General features: G+C 31.3%; 2 protein-coding genes across 2 annotated transcripts; one reads left to right on the top strand and one right to left on the bottom strand.

The window, feature by feature from the left end:
* The first annotated feature begins 5,843 nt into the window (after positions 1 to 5,843).
* LOC115874304 (putative nuclease HARBI1) lies at positions 5,844 to 7,868 on the top strand. Its single transcript, XM_030889414.1, has 4 exons — positions 5,844 to 6,220; positions 6,274 to 6,425; positions 6,491 to 6,796; positions 6,865 to 7,868. The coding sequence occupies exons 1-4, from the start codon at positions 6,127 to 6,129 to the stop codon at positions 7,381 to 7,383; spliced, it is 1,071 nt and encodes a 356-aa protein (XP_030745274.1). The 5' UTR covers positions 5,844 to 6,126; the 3' UTR covers positions 7,384 to 7,868.
* On the bottom strand, positions 7,582 to 8,747 carry LOC115874311. The gene is made up of 2 exons (XM_030889420.1): positions 8,381 to 8,747; positions 7,582 to 8,319 (listed from the first exon to the last, which is right to left on the bottom strand). Exons 1-2 carry the CDS (start codon positions 8,391 to 8,393, stop codon positions 7,619 to 7,621), a joined length of 714 nt encoding a protein of 237 aa, XP_030745280.1. The 5' UTR covers positions 8,394 to 8,747; the 3' UTR covers positions 7,582 to 7,618.
* Positions 8,748 to 15,645: the final 6,898 nt, after the last annotated feature.

The following is a 15,645-nucleotide window of genomic DNA, read 5'->3' as shown; positions in this document are numbered from 1 at the left end:
GTTAAGAAGTTGCTACTAGTTATTGCCAGGTGGCGTTCAATCTGAATATATTTTGTAGTTTCCATAGTTTCCAACGGCTATTGTCATACTATTGTCAAATTCTCAAAAAATATTGTCGTTGATAGCGCCAATCATAATATTATCAAAACGTTTTTCAAACTATAATTTGTTATATGTGTTTTTATTAGACAATTCCTTTTGTTTGTGGCCCTAAAAATATAATGTAAGTCTTTTATTTTTGCCATCATTTACGTACCTATTTATATTTACTCCATTTAAAAAACTTTGGGTGTATTATGTTGGTCTTGTTTTATAATAGACGATGTTTAAATATTTGACTTATAAATAAAAACTTTAAATAATAAATAATATTTACACATGTTTGGCTTTAATTTTATTTAATAATTGTATAAATTATACTGTTAAATCTTATCTGTTATCTTATTTTTTACACATCACGATACTTGTTATTAGTATTGTTGAATTTGTGTAAAAATAAGATTTAATAATCAAATTTAATTATTTTAGAGCAAAATTCAATAAATAACCTCATTTAAAAAGCCCGCGCTTCGATTCATTTAAAACAAGCCCTACTCAATGGATGGCGCCACTTCTGTAGGACCATTTTTCAGTATGGCAGAGTCCATTCTTTTTCTAGCTAGGTATACCCTTTGGGTTAGATTAAATTTGTCAAAAAAGTGTCAAAACGTTGTACCATCTTTCTCCGTTGACGGGCTGGAGTAAAATATGTAGGGACAAAAAGTGGCGCGAAAACGGTATGACCAATCAGAGCGCCGTCGGACCATCGTATCAACAGATAACGGACGCATAAAAATCAGGCTTCACCAATTCCAAATCCTTACCTCTAATAAATAAAGTTAGAATGGAAATACCTTGATGTAACAAAACCCGGCCTTATCCGAATTATTTTTGTGTCTTTTCTTTGTAAAAATTAAATATTAATTTTTATTTGTAGAAAAATGAAATACGAAACAATGATTCAACTCAATTGATAACGCTTCAAACATTTGCCAAAACAGATTATCTCGAAACAACGTTTTTGGGATAAGACGGGTTTTGCAACTTGACGCCTCAAATATAAATGTTCGATCATTTTGTTCAACATTAGATGCAATACAACTAAAGAAATATTCAAAATGAATGTAGATTAATGACGTTTTAATGTTATAATCTAAAAACATTTGTAAATATAAAATAAATCTGACATAAAACCATACATTTTGGCCCGATACCAGTGCTGCTCTAAATCCAAACTAGATTGATCATATTAAAAACGATTTTAGGACATCCATGGATACGGGATACGTCTGTCTTCTGATACATATTTAAATAAGCCGGCTATTACTGGCGCAAGGACAAACTGGGCCACCCGATCGATATCACAAAAAATAATAGAATTCTGAATAGAATAATGGCTTTGCTGGAATTGGCACCCGGCCAGCTTTAACGGTATGAAATACAGATTTAGTTTATTTATATAAATAGAAACTATTGTTCTTTTTGTGATTTAATATATTAAAAGTCTAAAAAGTCTGTTTGCAAAGTAAAATACCTTTTTGTTTAGTCCACAAAAAGTCGCTGTCTTTTAATTATTATTTTACAAGGCGCGGCGCAGTGTTTGGATTTGTATGTATCACTAGTCGTAAAAGGGAATTAACTTAATAATAGTATATTGTTTTATTAGGAGTAAAAATTATTTTTAGGGCGAGGGTGTACATTTGACCTAGAGCCGAGGCAAAAAAAGTCATTTTTACTCCGAATAGAACGTGCAATTTTTTAATTCAAAAGCCACAAATAATTTTTTAAACAATTTCAAACGTTTCAAATAATATAAAAAGATTTAAAAGTCATACCTTGTAATTAATTATATATCGAGAAACTATGGTTACGCTCGTTGAATTCGACACTTTATGTCAGTTTAATAATATATTTTCGTACTTTTATGCTTAGGTGTAATAGTTATTTACAGTACAAGTGTGTTTAAGAACATGATTATAACAACGAGTGTGAACGATTGACATGTTTAAACGCACGTGTCATGTACAACGTTTTATCTACAACCGAAAAATAAGAAAATGCTGTTTTAATTTTTGTTTATTAGTCGCCCACCTTTAACAGCTTTAACTATGACATTTGTCACATTTATGCTGAAAAGTCAGTTTGCCCTGTCAAGTAAACACGAGCACTTTTTGCCCAGAAAAATCATTTTAAAAATTACGAAGAGCGATTCCGAAAGTCTCCCTTCAGATGTAGAACTTGCCGCAGTACGTGCCTCGGAATCATTATTGCCGGAAAAGTTAATATATTTAGATGTTCGTAGTTGTTTTTCATGATTATAGCAACTAGTTGAGTTATAGACATTGCCTGGAAACTTATATGGTGAAATTTTGATAAAATAATTTAGTACTCACTAAAAACACGGTATGTCGTTAGTGGTAGGAAAAATAATTTTTAGAGGTTAATAGTTTATTTGGTTGCCTGTGATATGCATATACAGGGTGTTTCCTAATTAATCTAAAAAATAAAAAATCGTTAGAAAACGGCTTAAGGCGGGCTCTTAATAAGTATATTTATTTTTTTCTCGGCAACCGTAGATCAGAAAGGAAGTACTTTAGACCCAATGGTTATATAAAAATTGTTTCAAGAACACATGAGGAATCACACCACAATTTTTTAGACTAATTAGAAAACACCCTGTATATTGTCAACTTGACAATGCTTGTTGATAAATCAAAAAATACCTTTTCTGTGAAAAAAGCCCGATTTTCGCAGGAAAAATGTTGGTTTTTATTGAATTTGGTCCTGCGTCTGCAAATACCGGTATGTTTTTTAATATTCTATCTATCTAAATTTTAAATATCATAGTCAGAATTAGTTTTATTATTTATTAACTGTAAGAATAGTATACTTATAAGTTTTATCAAATATTGTGATTTACTTTCTACCTTGTAGTCAAAATTTACATTTAATAAACTGTAAAATATATATATTCTTATGTTTTATTAAAGTTACTCTGATATCAGTGTAACTTTAAAACCAAATCCTTTGAAATCAAATATAAACATAAAAAATATTTACAGCAGAAAAGGCGAAGGCGCTGGGTTAAACGTAGTCTCGACTAAGAACACGGAGGGGCGCTTTGACCCAAAATTTTACTATTAAGTTTCATATCTATCTTAATAGAAGATTATTTTCTTTTATCTATGGTTATAGATTCATAACACCACTAGTTGTGTTATGAATCTCATAACGTAACTGAAATACTAAAAAAATAGTGATGTAAAAACGTTATAACTAAACAGTTGTAGATAAAATTTCTTTTACTTTTATGTCTAAAAAAAAGATTCTTTTACTTTTATGTCTAGGCGTTAAAATTACTTTTGTATATTGTCAATCACGTCGCAAAAATTAATACTCCTGTGACGTTTGAAAAAGAGTTTATTTTAAAGTATTCTATCAGTTTTTTTTTGTTGTAACGCGCGCTATAAGTATAATAATGAAATATTTAGACACTAATTCACTGAAATACAACAGAATACTTTATTTTTAATACTGGTTATCATCGGTGGATGATGGCCAGTGTACAGAAGGGAATTCAGATTAAAACAATTTAACAGTGTTTTGGTGTATTGTGCTGTATTAGTGTTTTATTTTACTTTGTAGCATCAGAGGTTTCAACTCTATTGTTTTAAAAACGCATAAAAAATAAATTTATTTTTGACTTTTTTTCATAAATATTTATGAAAATTGGCTAGTTTGGTCAAGTCACAGGTTTTGACGGAACTAATATTATTGACTAAATATTAGGTGTAGTATACAGAAGCGATAGCTACACAATACTAACATCTACAGATGCCTATATATATATGACATACCTTTATTTGTATTTGATTGGATTAAAAAATAGTATTTTGATTTTTGTTTAGCAGTTAACGGTGGGAAAAAGAAGTATGGCAAAGAACACATATGTTTTTATCACATTATAAAAAGTTAATCATATCCCCTCATGTTATGAATAAACTTCAGAGAAAGAAATCAAGAAAGAGATACAAGGGAAAAATTATATTAATATTTCTCCAATTCTTCGTAATGTGTTTCCAAATATATTTGCTGATAAACTGACATTTTTCCTAGATCCAGAAACTATTACAGATGCCTAGAAAATGATTTAGAAGGCTAGAATCCATAACTAGATGTGACATGAAATTGAATTTAAGTCTTAATATTTAAAATGTATTCTCACAGCAGTATAATACCGTATGATCGAATAATAACGGCGTCAGCGATGGCTATGAAATTAACATCGATGACATTTCCAATATAAATTTACATATTAAATGACAGCGATCTTTATTTCATAGCCATCGCTGACACGGTACTTGTTTCTAATTTTGACATTTAAATACAGATACTGACATGTTTTCATAATCCCTTTTAAAAGATGTTTTATTTCGAAACTATAAATAATATTCTTTTTGCATCTATATTCTGATATTTTTTTTATCTCATTTACAGTTTGCTTCTCAACTAGTTGCAGAAATAACTATTTTAATGTTTGTAGAAAAATATCTTAAAATTGCAGTAACCATAAATTCGAAGTTGGTAAAAGAAAAAACTCAACTAACTGGATCAGAACCGTTCTGTTTCCCAATTAGAAACCCACTTAAAGCAGAACTCAACGACTTGGAAAACTCAATCCATAATCTGAAAACTCCATCCTTAACCGGGAATCCTCCAACGGTCTAAGAAACTCGAAAGAATTTCTTAAGACTTACCATCGAGAATTAAAATTAAAAAAATCCTCTATATAAGTTAGAACAATCTTCAGATTATCACGGTTTTTTAACAGGACTCTGTCTCTTCAATGAACACAGTAGATTGAAGGTTAGAAACAACAGCAAATGTAGATTCTGTGGGGAAAATGGGGAAACACCAAAACACCTCATCACTGAGTGTGCTGAGACAACAACCATTGATGCCGTAAACTTTGGTACGACTAATATCGGAGATGAAGAACTAACCTCTGTAAAACCGTCTCAGATACTGGCTTTTGTCTAATCTCTAAAACTGTGTAATGAATTAAAACTCAAGAAAGGGGGACAAAATAGGTCTATAAGGTCGCGGTGATGAACTCCCCCCCCCCTCCATACAATCTACAACAAGTTTAATACTAAAGCGGAAATATTTTTATTACGCTCTAAAATTATTTCTACATTTTTATTCAGCTTATGAATGCAAAAAGGTACTTAAAATTGCAATTATATAAGTAACGGTGAAAACTAACAGTTTTATATTGCCTGTTGGCGTGGCGGAACGCGCCGCTCCGTCAGAAAGTGGCTGTTTAATTTTAAAAATATAATTTCATAGCGCTTGTTTACGGCACTCCAGGGGGCGCCGGCGTTCCCGTTTTCATTAAACGTTAATGCATTTTTACTACGCGACAGTCACGAAGACATTTCGGCACTTTAGGCGCTGCCTGTTCTTCAAAAGTCGTAAATAATGCGTCACGGATATAACGTCAGGTCTCCCACGAACACGTCTAATTTAAATATTTAGAAACATTTTGGTCCTGCGAGATTTTTTTCTCGAAATCGTTTGACATTAACCTTTTTTTCCTTTCTATTTTGGACGGTGAAATCTGAATTGTGTAGATTCTAGGCGAAACTAAATAGTCATAAAGGTGCGTTAAATTCACTAGAAGTTTCCTTTTGTATGAATATTTTTATAACTTGAAAGATTTCAACCTTTTTCATTGGAAAATAAATATTGTTATATTATAAATCTTTTTAAAAAATGTAATGCATAAAGCTTACAAATATACATTAGGTTCGTTCCAACCTGCAATAATATTACGGTAATATTATCGTTAGTAATTGCGTTAATGCGCCTGCGCGAGCGAAACCGGTTAAGTTACTAGGATGAACTTATAAACTGGTTGGAACGTTTTTAGAACTGGGAATACTGGGATGGAAAGTAAACAGCTGGGCTGGCAACACAATAACAATAACCTAAAAAATATTCATCCCAAGTTCCCGAGGTTCCCGAGCAACCCGAGCGTCTTGTTCTTTTCTTTTTTGTCCTTTAGTTTTTGTGCCGGCGTCCATAATGGCAGTAAATTATTTGTTTAATGTTTCTTCTTCAGAAGATGAAGATTTGGATTTTCTTGGGGATATTGCCACAAGAAATGAGAATTTCCTAGGTTTGTTGAGTTTATATAAAAATATATTTTAATAAAATTAATGTTTAATTTAGAAGAAACAGTTTTAAATTATTCGGAAGAAGAATTTTTTTCTAACTTCCGAGTATCCAGACATGTGGCAACTGAACTTAGAGACTCATTTGAAGGGAGTGAGTATTATAAGAATGATAGTGGTCAATTTGGAAAAATTTCTGCTCACAATCATGTAAGTAAATGAATTATTTAAGGTTTTATTGTACAATTTTATTGATAAATATACTAAATTTTCAGATATTAATATTTTTGTGGTTTATTGGGCATGAAGCTGCGAGTTTTGCAGATGTGTCCGATAGATTTAACATAACAAAGTCATCCCTAGAAAGGATTATACAAAGAGTGTCCGTGTTCCTTAGCAATTTGGCCCCTCAAGTCATAGTTTGGCCTAATGCAGCTGAAAAACTAGAAATTGCTGAACATTTCCAAGCCAATGGGTTTCCCAATATTATTGGTGCCATTGATGGATCTCACCTGAAAATTGATAAGCCGGAGAATGACCCGGATTCATACATTAACAGAAAGGGTTATTATTCTGTTCAAGTAAGTTTAGCTTAGATAACTATTATTATTATAAGTATTAGTAGGTACTCATTTGAATCATCTTACAGATGCAAGTTGTTTGTGATCATACACTTAAAATTAGGGATGTATTTATTGGATATCCTGGTTCAGTCCACGATAGTAGGGTATATCGAAACTCTTCTCTGAGCCAAACACTTGCAGAAAAATGTGGACAATATTTTCTCCTTGGAGATAGTGGTTACCCACTTTGTGCTAATCTTTTGACACCTTTCAAGGACCGAGGACAATTGACAGAGGAACAAACTCGTTATAATGTGAGATTAGCAAGAAATCGCTATGTAATTGAGCACTGTTTTGGAGTACTAAAACAGAAATTTAGACAAATGTACCATATAAAATTGCGGAAAATGGAGTACATAGTACATCTCATAAGGGCAGCTTGTGTTTTGCACAATATTGCTTTGGCAGATGAGTTTCTGGAAGAAATTGAAGTGCTACCTGTAGATATGCCCCATGTTATAGATGATCCTGATGATGAAATGGATTTGGATGGTGATCGAGATGCACAAAGAGCTAGAAATTTTGTTGTAAATAATTTACATTAAAAGTACTGTTTATAATATTTTTCAAAATAAATTTTTTTTAATTATTTTGTCAAAGTCTATCACAAACTTCAATATCAAATGAAACATGCAAATTTTTATTTAAAAAAAAATAAACAAATAGAGATTCATTAATATCAAATTAAAAAACAACAAAATAAATAACTACCATAAATTAACAAATAGGAACTCTTAACTTATGTAATTAAAGAAAAACAAATAAATAAATCAATACTCCCTATAGGGTTTCATATATATGACAATTGCACTTTTTTGTTAAAAGAATATTGTTTCTCTCTTTTTCAATTTCATTTCTCTCTCTCTCAATTTCATTTCGTTCACGAAGCAAACTTAATTGGTCTTGATGAACCTGTTGAAGAAACCGATTTCTGTTTTCTTGGTAAGAAAGCCGGTCCTCTCGGATCTGCTGTAGTACTGTTTTCCTGGTCTTCCTTCTTATCACTTTTTTTGGTGTTTCAGCAGTTTCTTGGCCTTGGCCTTGCTCAACATTTTCTTGCTTTGGCATGTGAATTTCATTTGCTAGTAAAATTTCTGGCCTTATATTCTTTTTGTTACCACAAGCTTCTTCCATTTCCGACGCAAACTCAAAGAACTTTCTACCACGTCCTGTTGAATTTTTATTGTCAACATATTTTTTGAAATTGCGGTCAAGTACTTTCCACCTGTTTTCAACATTTTTGGATGTTACTGTTTTCTGCAATATTTCTGAAATCTCATTTGCTATTTTCTCCCACATAGTTTTAAAATTCTTCATCCCCATTGTTCCCACTTTGCTTTTATATTTTTTGTACAAGTCGATTAAGAGCCTTGTATTGTTGTTGGTCCAAAAAAAAAGCTCTACAGCAGATGCAGCAGCAGAAGTAGTAGTAGAAGGCGGATTATTTTCATTTTCTACCACAATAACGAATTCTTCCATGCCTGCTCATATAAGATAAAAATGGTATTTATTTAACAAAAATATATATAATTAGTAAATTACCTTCCATATTCATATTTGTAATTTTTAAATACTTTAAATAAATAGAGAAAGTCGTTCTTAAATTTTTCCAAACAAAAAAGATAAACAAAAACAACTCCCTAACCTAGTTTATACTATACTACCCAGCTGACCGCTATTTCGACCTTACTGCGCATGCCTCTAATTTTAGAACCAACAGTTCTTGCTCTCAAGGCAGAATCGTTTGAACCGTAATTTTACCATCGATAATTCCGGTTGGAACGACGAACTGACGATAATCACAAGTTCTGAATTTGTAATTTTGGCCGGTTGGAACGACATTGTACGAATGCGCATGCCTGACGGTAATATTACTGGAAATTACTGCTGGTTGGAATGAACCTATTATATTGTTGATTGTATGGAAGAGAAAAGTTAAATCACTTTATAGATCTACCGGGTTTCTATCTATCGGGGTTTCTTAAAAGTGTTTAGTGTTTGTTTTCAGTTTTATCTGAAAAAAAATCAGATAAAATAAAATATTTGGTAAGTTGATTTATTCTTCTTCTTCAAGTACCGTCTTCTAACGGAGGTTGCTATTTTGATTTTATTTTGCGGCTGCTCTATATAATATATTCGACGTCATTCCATACCATTTTCTGAGGTTCTTCAGCCAGGTTGTTTGTCTTCTGCCCCGACTTGGATTTTTCCTTCCATAATATTCTGGAGCAATTGGTATTTAAGACCTCTTATAACATGTACAAAATATTCTATATTTTTCTAAGGGTTTTATGTATTTCTTCTTCCTTGTTCATATAGCGTAACACTTTGATATTTGTAACTTTATTGACCCAAGAAATCTGCAACATGCGACGATAGCACTACCTTTCAAAAGCCACCAGTCGGTTAATTTCGGCTGTTTTAAGGGTCCACGCTTCAGCACAATAAGGTCGAAAACTCGTAGCATCTGAGAATTCTTATTCTTAAATCTAACTTTATATCTCTACTGCAAAGAAATTTCTTTAGTTTTAAAAAAGGATTTCTGGCTAATCCTGGACTTTATTTCTTGTAATTGTTCGTCAGTTTCATTTATCATTGATTATTGATTTTCGCACACTGATATGTTCAATTGCTTTCGGACACTTCCTGTTTCACCGGAAATTACTACAATTTTGATTTTTAATTGACACCCACCGTATTTTTTTACTTCAATTAATAGAAATGGCACTCCGAATAGAATGACAATATATGTCAACTTTCTACATTTCCAATTAAAAAAATAGTACAATATCTAATAAAATAGTATAAATCTATAAAATATCTATAAATCTATAAAATAGTAAATATCTATAAAATAGTATGTCACTCCTTTCATTTCATTTAATAAAATAAGTAGGGCTATTTACAAATTTAGCGTTTGATTTACATAACCTATTCTCCCCAAATTTTCCAAAATATTGCTTCTGTCGCGTGCATCCGAGATAGTTTACAATAAAAGTATTTTTAACACAACGTAGGTTTCTTTATTTCATTTAAATTTTCTGTTATACACTTGGCCAAAATATTACTTCTTCAACTTTTCTGAACGACCATAGCTTGTTATACTACAATGACTAACAATTACAATAAATTTTTGATATACAGTATGTCCCCGGATTGTTTTTGCAAGAGGAAAAACTTTTTTATTGTTGACATTTTGAGAAAAATGCATTCTTCATAAAAATATTTGCTTGATCTAAAATGATTAAACCCGATACCAACTAATAAGTCTATGCAACCCTGTAACCATACTGATATAGAGAAAATTAGAAGAAAACATGAAAATAGGGTTTCTATGGTAATATAATTTCTATTTCTGTCTTTGATACATTGTTATTGTTAACTTTGATTAACACATTTTTTGCTGTTGTTAAGGTATCTCATTTACCAATAACTATTATCACTTTTTCCGTAGCATTGAACTAAATAAATTTTATGCTTCTTTAACAACAGCAAAATATATAACGTTAATTAAAATTCTATCAATAACAATCTATCAAAGAATTAGATACATTTTGATTTGAAGAGTTTATGACTCTAGGAAAAAAATCAACTATATTTTTTCATGTTTTTTTTAATTTTCTCTAAAACGATATGGAAATTTGGAAAGATATAAAAGGGATGAACCATTTTAGAACAAGCAAAAAATTTGATGAGGAATTTTTCTGAAAATATCAATAATAAAAAAATAATTCTATTGTAAGGACAATCTGTGGACATACTGTATAATATGTAGAAAGTGCAATTATTTAAAAATGTCCCTAATAACTAAACAATTCCTAATTAGATTATAGAAATGTTTCACACAAACATAATGATTATAAATTAAATAGTATTTAAAAATCAGCAAATATATTTTGTTCGTTGGCTTTAATATATTTATTCAAAATAAATGACTTTTGTTAGAAATAATGCCCATTATTATTCTATTCGATGTGAATTAATTATTGTTAAATAAATAAGCTCGTTAGTTGGCAGTTGAAATAAATTTAGCAAATATATAAAATCAAATTCCTTATGGCCTTAAATAAATAAATTATGTTAAACAAGCTTTAAAATTACATTGAAATATTAATTTAAATTTTATTGTAATTCGATAGACTTGATATATTTTTACGACTTTTAAGCCTTCTTCATGGCTCTAAATTTTGTGATAACGGTACGCCATCTTTTAAGAAATTAAATTGTTCTAATTACCAAAGTAAACTGAAGTGTTTTTGTAGAAAAAATAGCATCAACTTTAAATAAAGTGGTGCAAGAGTGTAACGCTTATGTTCTGGACTCTCGCTATCTAAATCATTTCAATAGCCCGCCAGCTGTTGAGATGATAAAGTAAACACAATTACGCTTCCGTATAAACTAATTCAGAGCCAGCTTTGCCGGAAGCAGCTACAATTTCGACTTTTAAGATTATGCGGTCTTTTTTTATGAGCCCGGTCTTATGCGAAACCTGTTTTTAATGTTCCTTAGCGTGTTTAAGCCCTTGTATTTTATTTACATAGAAGGAGTCTATAAATAGTACTGTTAGTACATTGTAGATTGTGTGGGAGTCTGTGTCCCCCTTTCCTGAGTTATGTGAAAGCGTTCTCATGACAAAAGCCAGTATCTGAGACGGTTTTACGGATGTCAGTTGATCTGCATCTCATCAGTCGTACCAAAGTTTATGGCACGAATGGTTGTCGACTCGGCACACCCAGTGATGAGGTGTATTTGCGTTTTCCCATTTTCGCTACAAAATATGCTTTCGCCGTTATTTCTTAGCTTCAATCTACTGAGGTGTTCATTGAGGAAACACCGTGAAAATCCGAATATTTTTCTTACTTAAATGAAGGCAAATCTTTGAATTTTCTCGGTTGTAAGTCCTGAGAAATTTCTTTGAGTTTCTTATACCGCTGGAGGATTTCTATTCCAGATTAGGGATAGAGTCTTCCAGGCAGGGGCGGGAAAGTGAAATAACAAAAGCGGTTCCACCATTTCCGTGGAAATTTCAAATAAAATAGTTCCAGCCTCAGGCGCTAGGTGGGAGTGCAATTAATTTTTAGGTTAAGAAGTTGCTACTAGTTATTGATGGCGTTAAATCAGATTTTTTTTGTAGTTTCAATAGTTTCCAACGGCCATTGTCATACTATTGTTAAAATCTCAAAAAATATTGTAGTAAAATATGTATATCATATTATTATCAAATGACCAAACCAAAACGTTTTTGAAACTATAATTTGTTATGTGCTTTAATTAGACAATTTCTTTTGTTTGTGGTCCTAAAAATATAATGTAAGTATTTTATTTTTGCCATCATTTAAGTACCTATTTATATTTACTCCATTTACAAAACTTTGGGCGTATTACGTTGGTCTTGTTTTATTATAATAAACGTTGTTCAAATATTTGATTTATAAATAACAACTTTAAATAATAAATAATATTTACACATGTTTGGCTTTAATTTTATTTAATAATTGTATAAATTATACTGTTAAATCTTATTTTTTACACATCACAACGATACTTGTTATTAGTATTGTTGAATTTGTGTAAAAAATAAGATTTAATTATTTGCGCGCTTCGATCCATTTAAAACAAGCCCTATTTAGTAGATGGCGCCACTTCTGTAGGACCGTTTTTCAGTATAACAGAGTCCATTTTTTTTCTAGCTAGGTATATTCTTTGCTTCCAGGTTTTTGTGTTAGTTCCAGGCCCTTCACTTGGAAAGTTAGAACGGTTCTGGTCTCCAGTTATTGTAATGTTCTCTCCTTTTCTAACTAGATTCTTTGTTTGGTTTGGTTTTAAACTGACATAAAGTGTCAAATTCAACGAGCGTAACCATAGTTTCTCGATATACATGGTGAGTCTTAAATAAGTGCAAATATTTTCAGGGCTGGTAGATCTCGATAAAAGAATTTTCTTCATTTTTCAGATAGTTCCAAAATAACCGAGTTATTTTAAATTAAAAAAAAATGTTTTTTTTAAACTTTGAGAGCCACCGGATTTTTTCTGGTTGCGAACACCGTGGGAATATTTGCGGTGAACAGGCGGTTCTAAAAAGTTTTCAAAAAATATACAGGGAAATTTAAAAGAAAATGCACGATTTTCAACACCTTTTTTGCGAAAAAAAACTCATAGACGTGTTCCTGGGGTCGAAATATACCACCCCTAAAAATATTTGCACTTATAAAAGACTCACCCTGTATAATTACATACAAGGTATTACTTTTAAATCTTTTTATATTTTTTAGAATGTTTGAAATTGATTGAAAAATTATTTGTGGCGTTTGAAAAAAATAGCTTCTATTTGTTGTAAGAATGACTTTTTGTGGCTCGCCTGTATCTTGCCAACGCTTGTCCGTCGCAGAAAGTGTTGTTTTTTACTCCTAATAAAACAATATGCTATTATTTTAAGCCAAACACGTAAAGCTTGCATAACTTTTAGATTATAATTATGCACGAGTTCACTTTAGTCAAACATTTCATCAAGACGTTGTAGCCGTATCGCTACAATACACCTGCGAAATCTTACGTAGCTTATCTTCTAAGCGTTAAGAATGAGCTTAGCACTAAGCGAAGCATGCTGAAATCTTATCGAGGTCCGTGCGTCTTAAAGGGTCTAATTTCGTCTTTGAAGAAAATCTACGTTAAATGAAATTATTTATGCTTTGATTAGCAAAGCTGTTCCAATTAAATTAATTAATAACAAAACGCTGAGCTTGACGACAAAGTTGGATGTATAAAATGCAGAGAGTTCTGGCTCCAGGTGATTAAAAGCATTAAAATTATAATGAAGTACACGTAAAAATTAAAAAAAAATGTCTAAACTTTTAAATAACTTTTAGAACTAAATAACTAAAACTACTCATTTTTGTCACATTATAAAATGTAAATCATAGCCCTTCATGTTATGAATAAAATTCTGTGTAGGATATAAACCCAAAATTAATATTAATGTTTCTGCAGTCTCTTGTAATGCGCCAAAATATTCGAAAATGAAATTAATTCTCTCCTAAATTCGGAAACGCTTTCAGATAACATGAAAATTGTTTAGAGGACTATGTCCTACCTAGACGTGACCTGAAATTTAATTTGTATCTCTTAATATTTAAAATACATTCACGTTATTTGAACTATAGTTTACAAGTATTTGGCAAATAATATTTTGGATAAAGACAAATATTGTATAACAAAAGGGTCATTATATCAAATAGGTACTAATCTCTTTCAATCTGGATTGAATTTCAATCAATCTCTATTGGTGGAAGTTCTTACAATTTAAGTTCAAAAGAATTTCTGACATCCATTCTCTTTATTTATTTTAGCTTATACAGGGTGTTTCAAAAAACTTATGCTGTCTCCCGTAGGGATAGGTCCGTTTCTTTTTTGTTTTGTGGCTACAGGCTCAATCAAAATCTTTATTTTTTTTTTAATTTAATATATATAAATCTCGCGTCACGGTTTTAATTACCATTCTCGTAACGGTTTGACCGATTTTGATGAAATTTTATACTAAGGGCTGGCAAAGCTTAGTCTTGGGTCGAGATTTCCGTATGTAAGAAGAGTACAATGGGTTTTATAATGTACCGAACAAAGAGGGAACAGTAAACACGTTGCCAAACATATGAAATAAACCGAGAAACTGTGCACATATTGCTAAGAGACGTGGAAGGGGATATAGAAGATTTGTCTTAGTCGAGCGGCCTACCCAATCAGTACCTCTGTCAGTACTTAAAGTTCTAGGGAAAGGTGTACATCATGCGTTCAGCTTCATGATTTAATTACGTCTCGTGATACTTAATTTCTTTATTTATTAACGATGTCGTATATTTTGGCGTAACCTGTCGTATATTTTGGCGAACATTCTAGTATGAGTTGTTTTACTTGGCTATGTCCCGGTAAATGTTTCCACGATTAATAATTAATATTTTTTGCAGCCCCACATGATTGTCGGATGTATGGCAGTGACGAGTCTTGGTTTGTCATATAATGTCTTTTCCTTGCGCTTATACTAGATATCTAGGATATTTTAACTCTACTACATTCTACCAACATATGTATAGAGCAACCACAGAGTCCTATACTAGCTTAGAATTGACTTCTATAGAATCGACTGCTTGCATCATTGCTGTTAGGATGTAAAAATGGCAACTGATCCTAAGAAACGATAGTTCTTGAGGTTTCTGTACTTTTAGCTCCTCGATTAAACAAATTAACATGTTGAGTCGTTGTAATTTTCCCTATAGCTTGAATTTTTTTAAGTGCAAGCAAGAAACACTTGCATTTTTGGTAAAAATAAGTGGAATTGAGTGGGTGGTCGATAGTGGTCGCGCTATTAGAACTCTGAATTCAAAAATCGATATCTCGAAATCTATTAGAAATAATAGATTGTAGTTTTTTCAAGATCTTTGTTAATATTTCTGCTGTATTTTCTTTGTAGACAGTATGTGAAAATCTTCATCAATAAAAAAATTACACGATTGCTAAAAATTGTTATGCTCCAAAAGTAAATGGATGGATTGTTTACAATTTTTGAATGGAAAAAACAACCTTATCGAATTTTTCTTATGTAAACATATTGTAAAATATCCGATCTTAAAAATAAAAAAAAAGTTTCAATATCCAAATTGGTTCTTGAGTTGTGGCCTGTTATGTGTTAAAAAATTGAGTTTTTAAATTATCGCGATTACTGACGTTTTCTCGTTATAAAAAAATGACACCCTAACGATATCCTTATAATTCCATTTCAGATGCTCAGAAACATGTCTAATGATTTTATCTAGTTA

The sequence above is a fragment of the Sitophilus oryzae genome, unplaced genomic scaffold (genome assembly GCF_002938485.1).
Source record: "Sitophilus oryzae breed Bouriz unplaced genomic scaffold, Soryzae_2.0 scaffold_1017_pilon_pilon, whole genome shotgun sequence".
In the NCBI taxonomy this organism is placed as follows: Eukaryota; Metazoa; Arthropoda; class Insecta; order Coleoptera; family Curculionidae; genus Sitophilus; species Sitophilus oryzae.
Note: the sequence above shows the minus strand (reverse complement) of the source record. Positions and strands in the feature narration are given on the sequence as shown.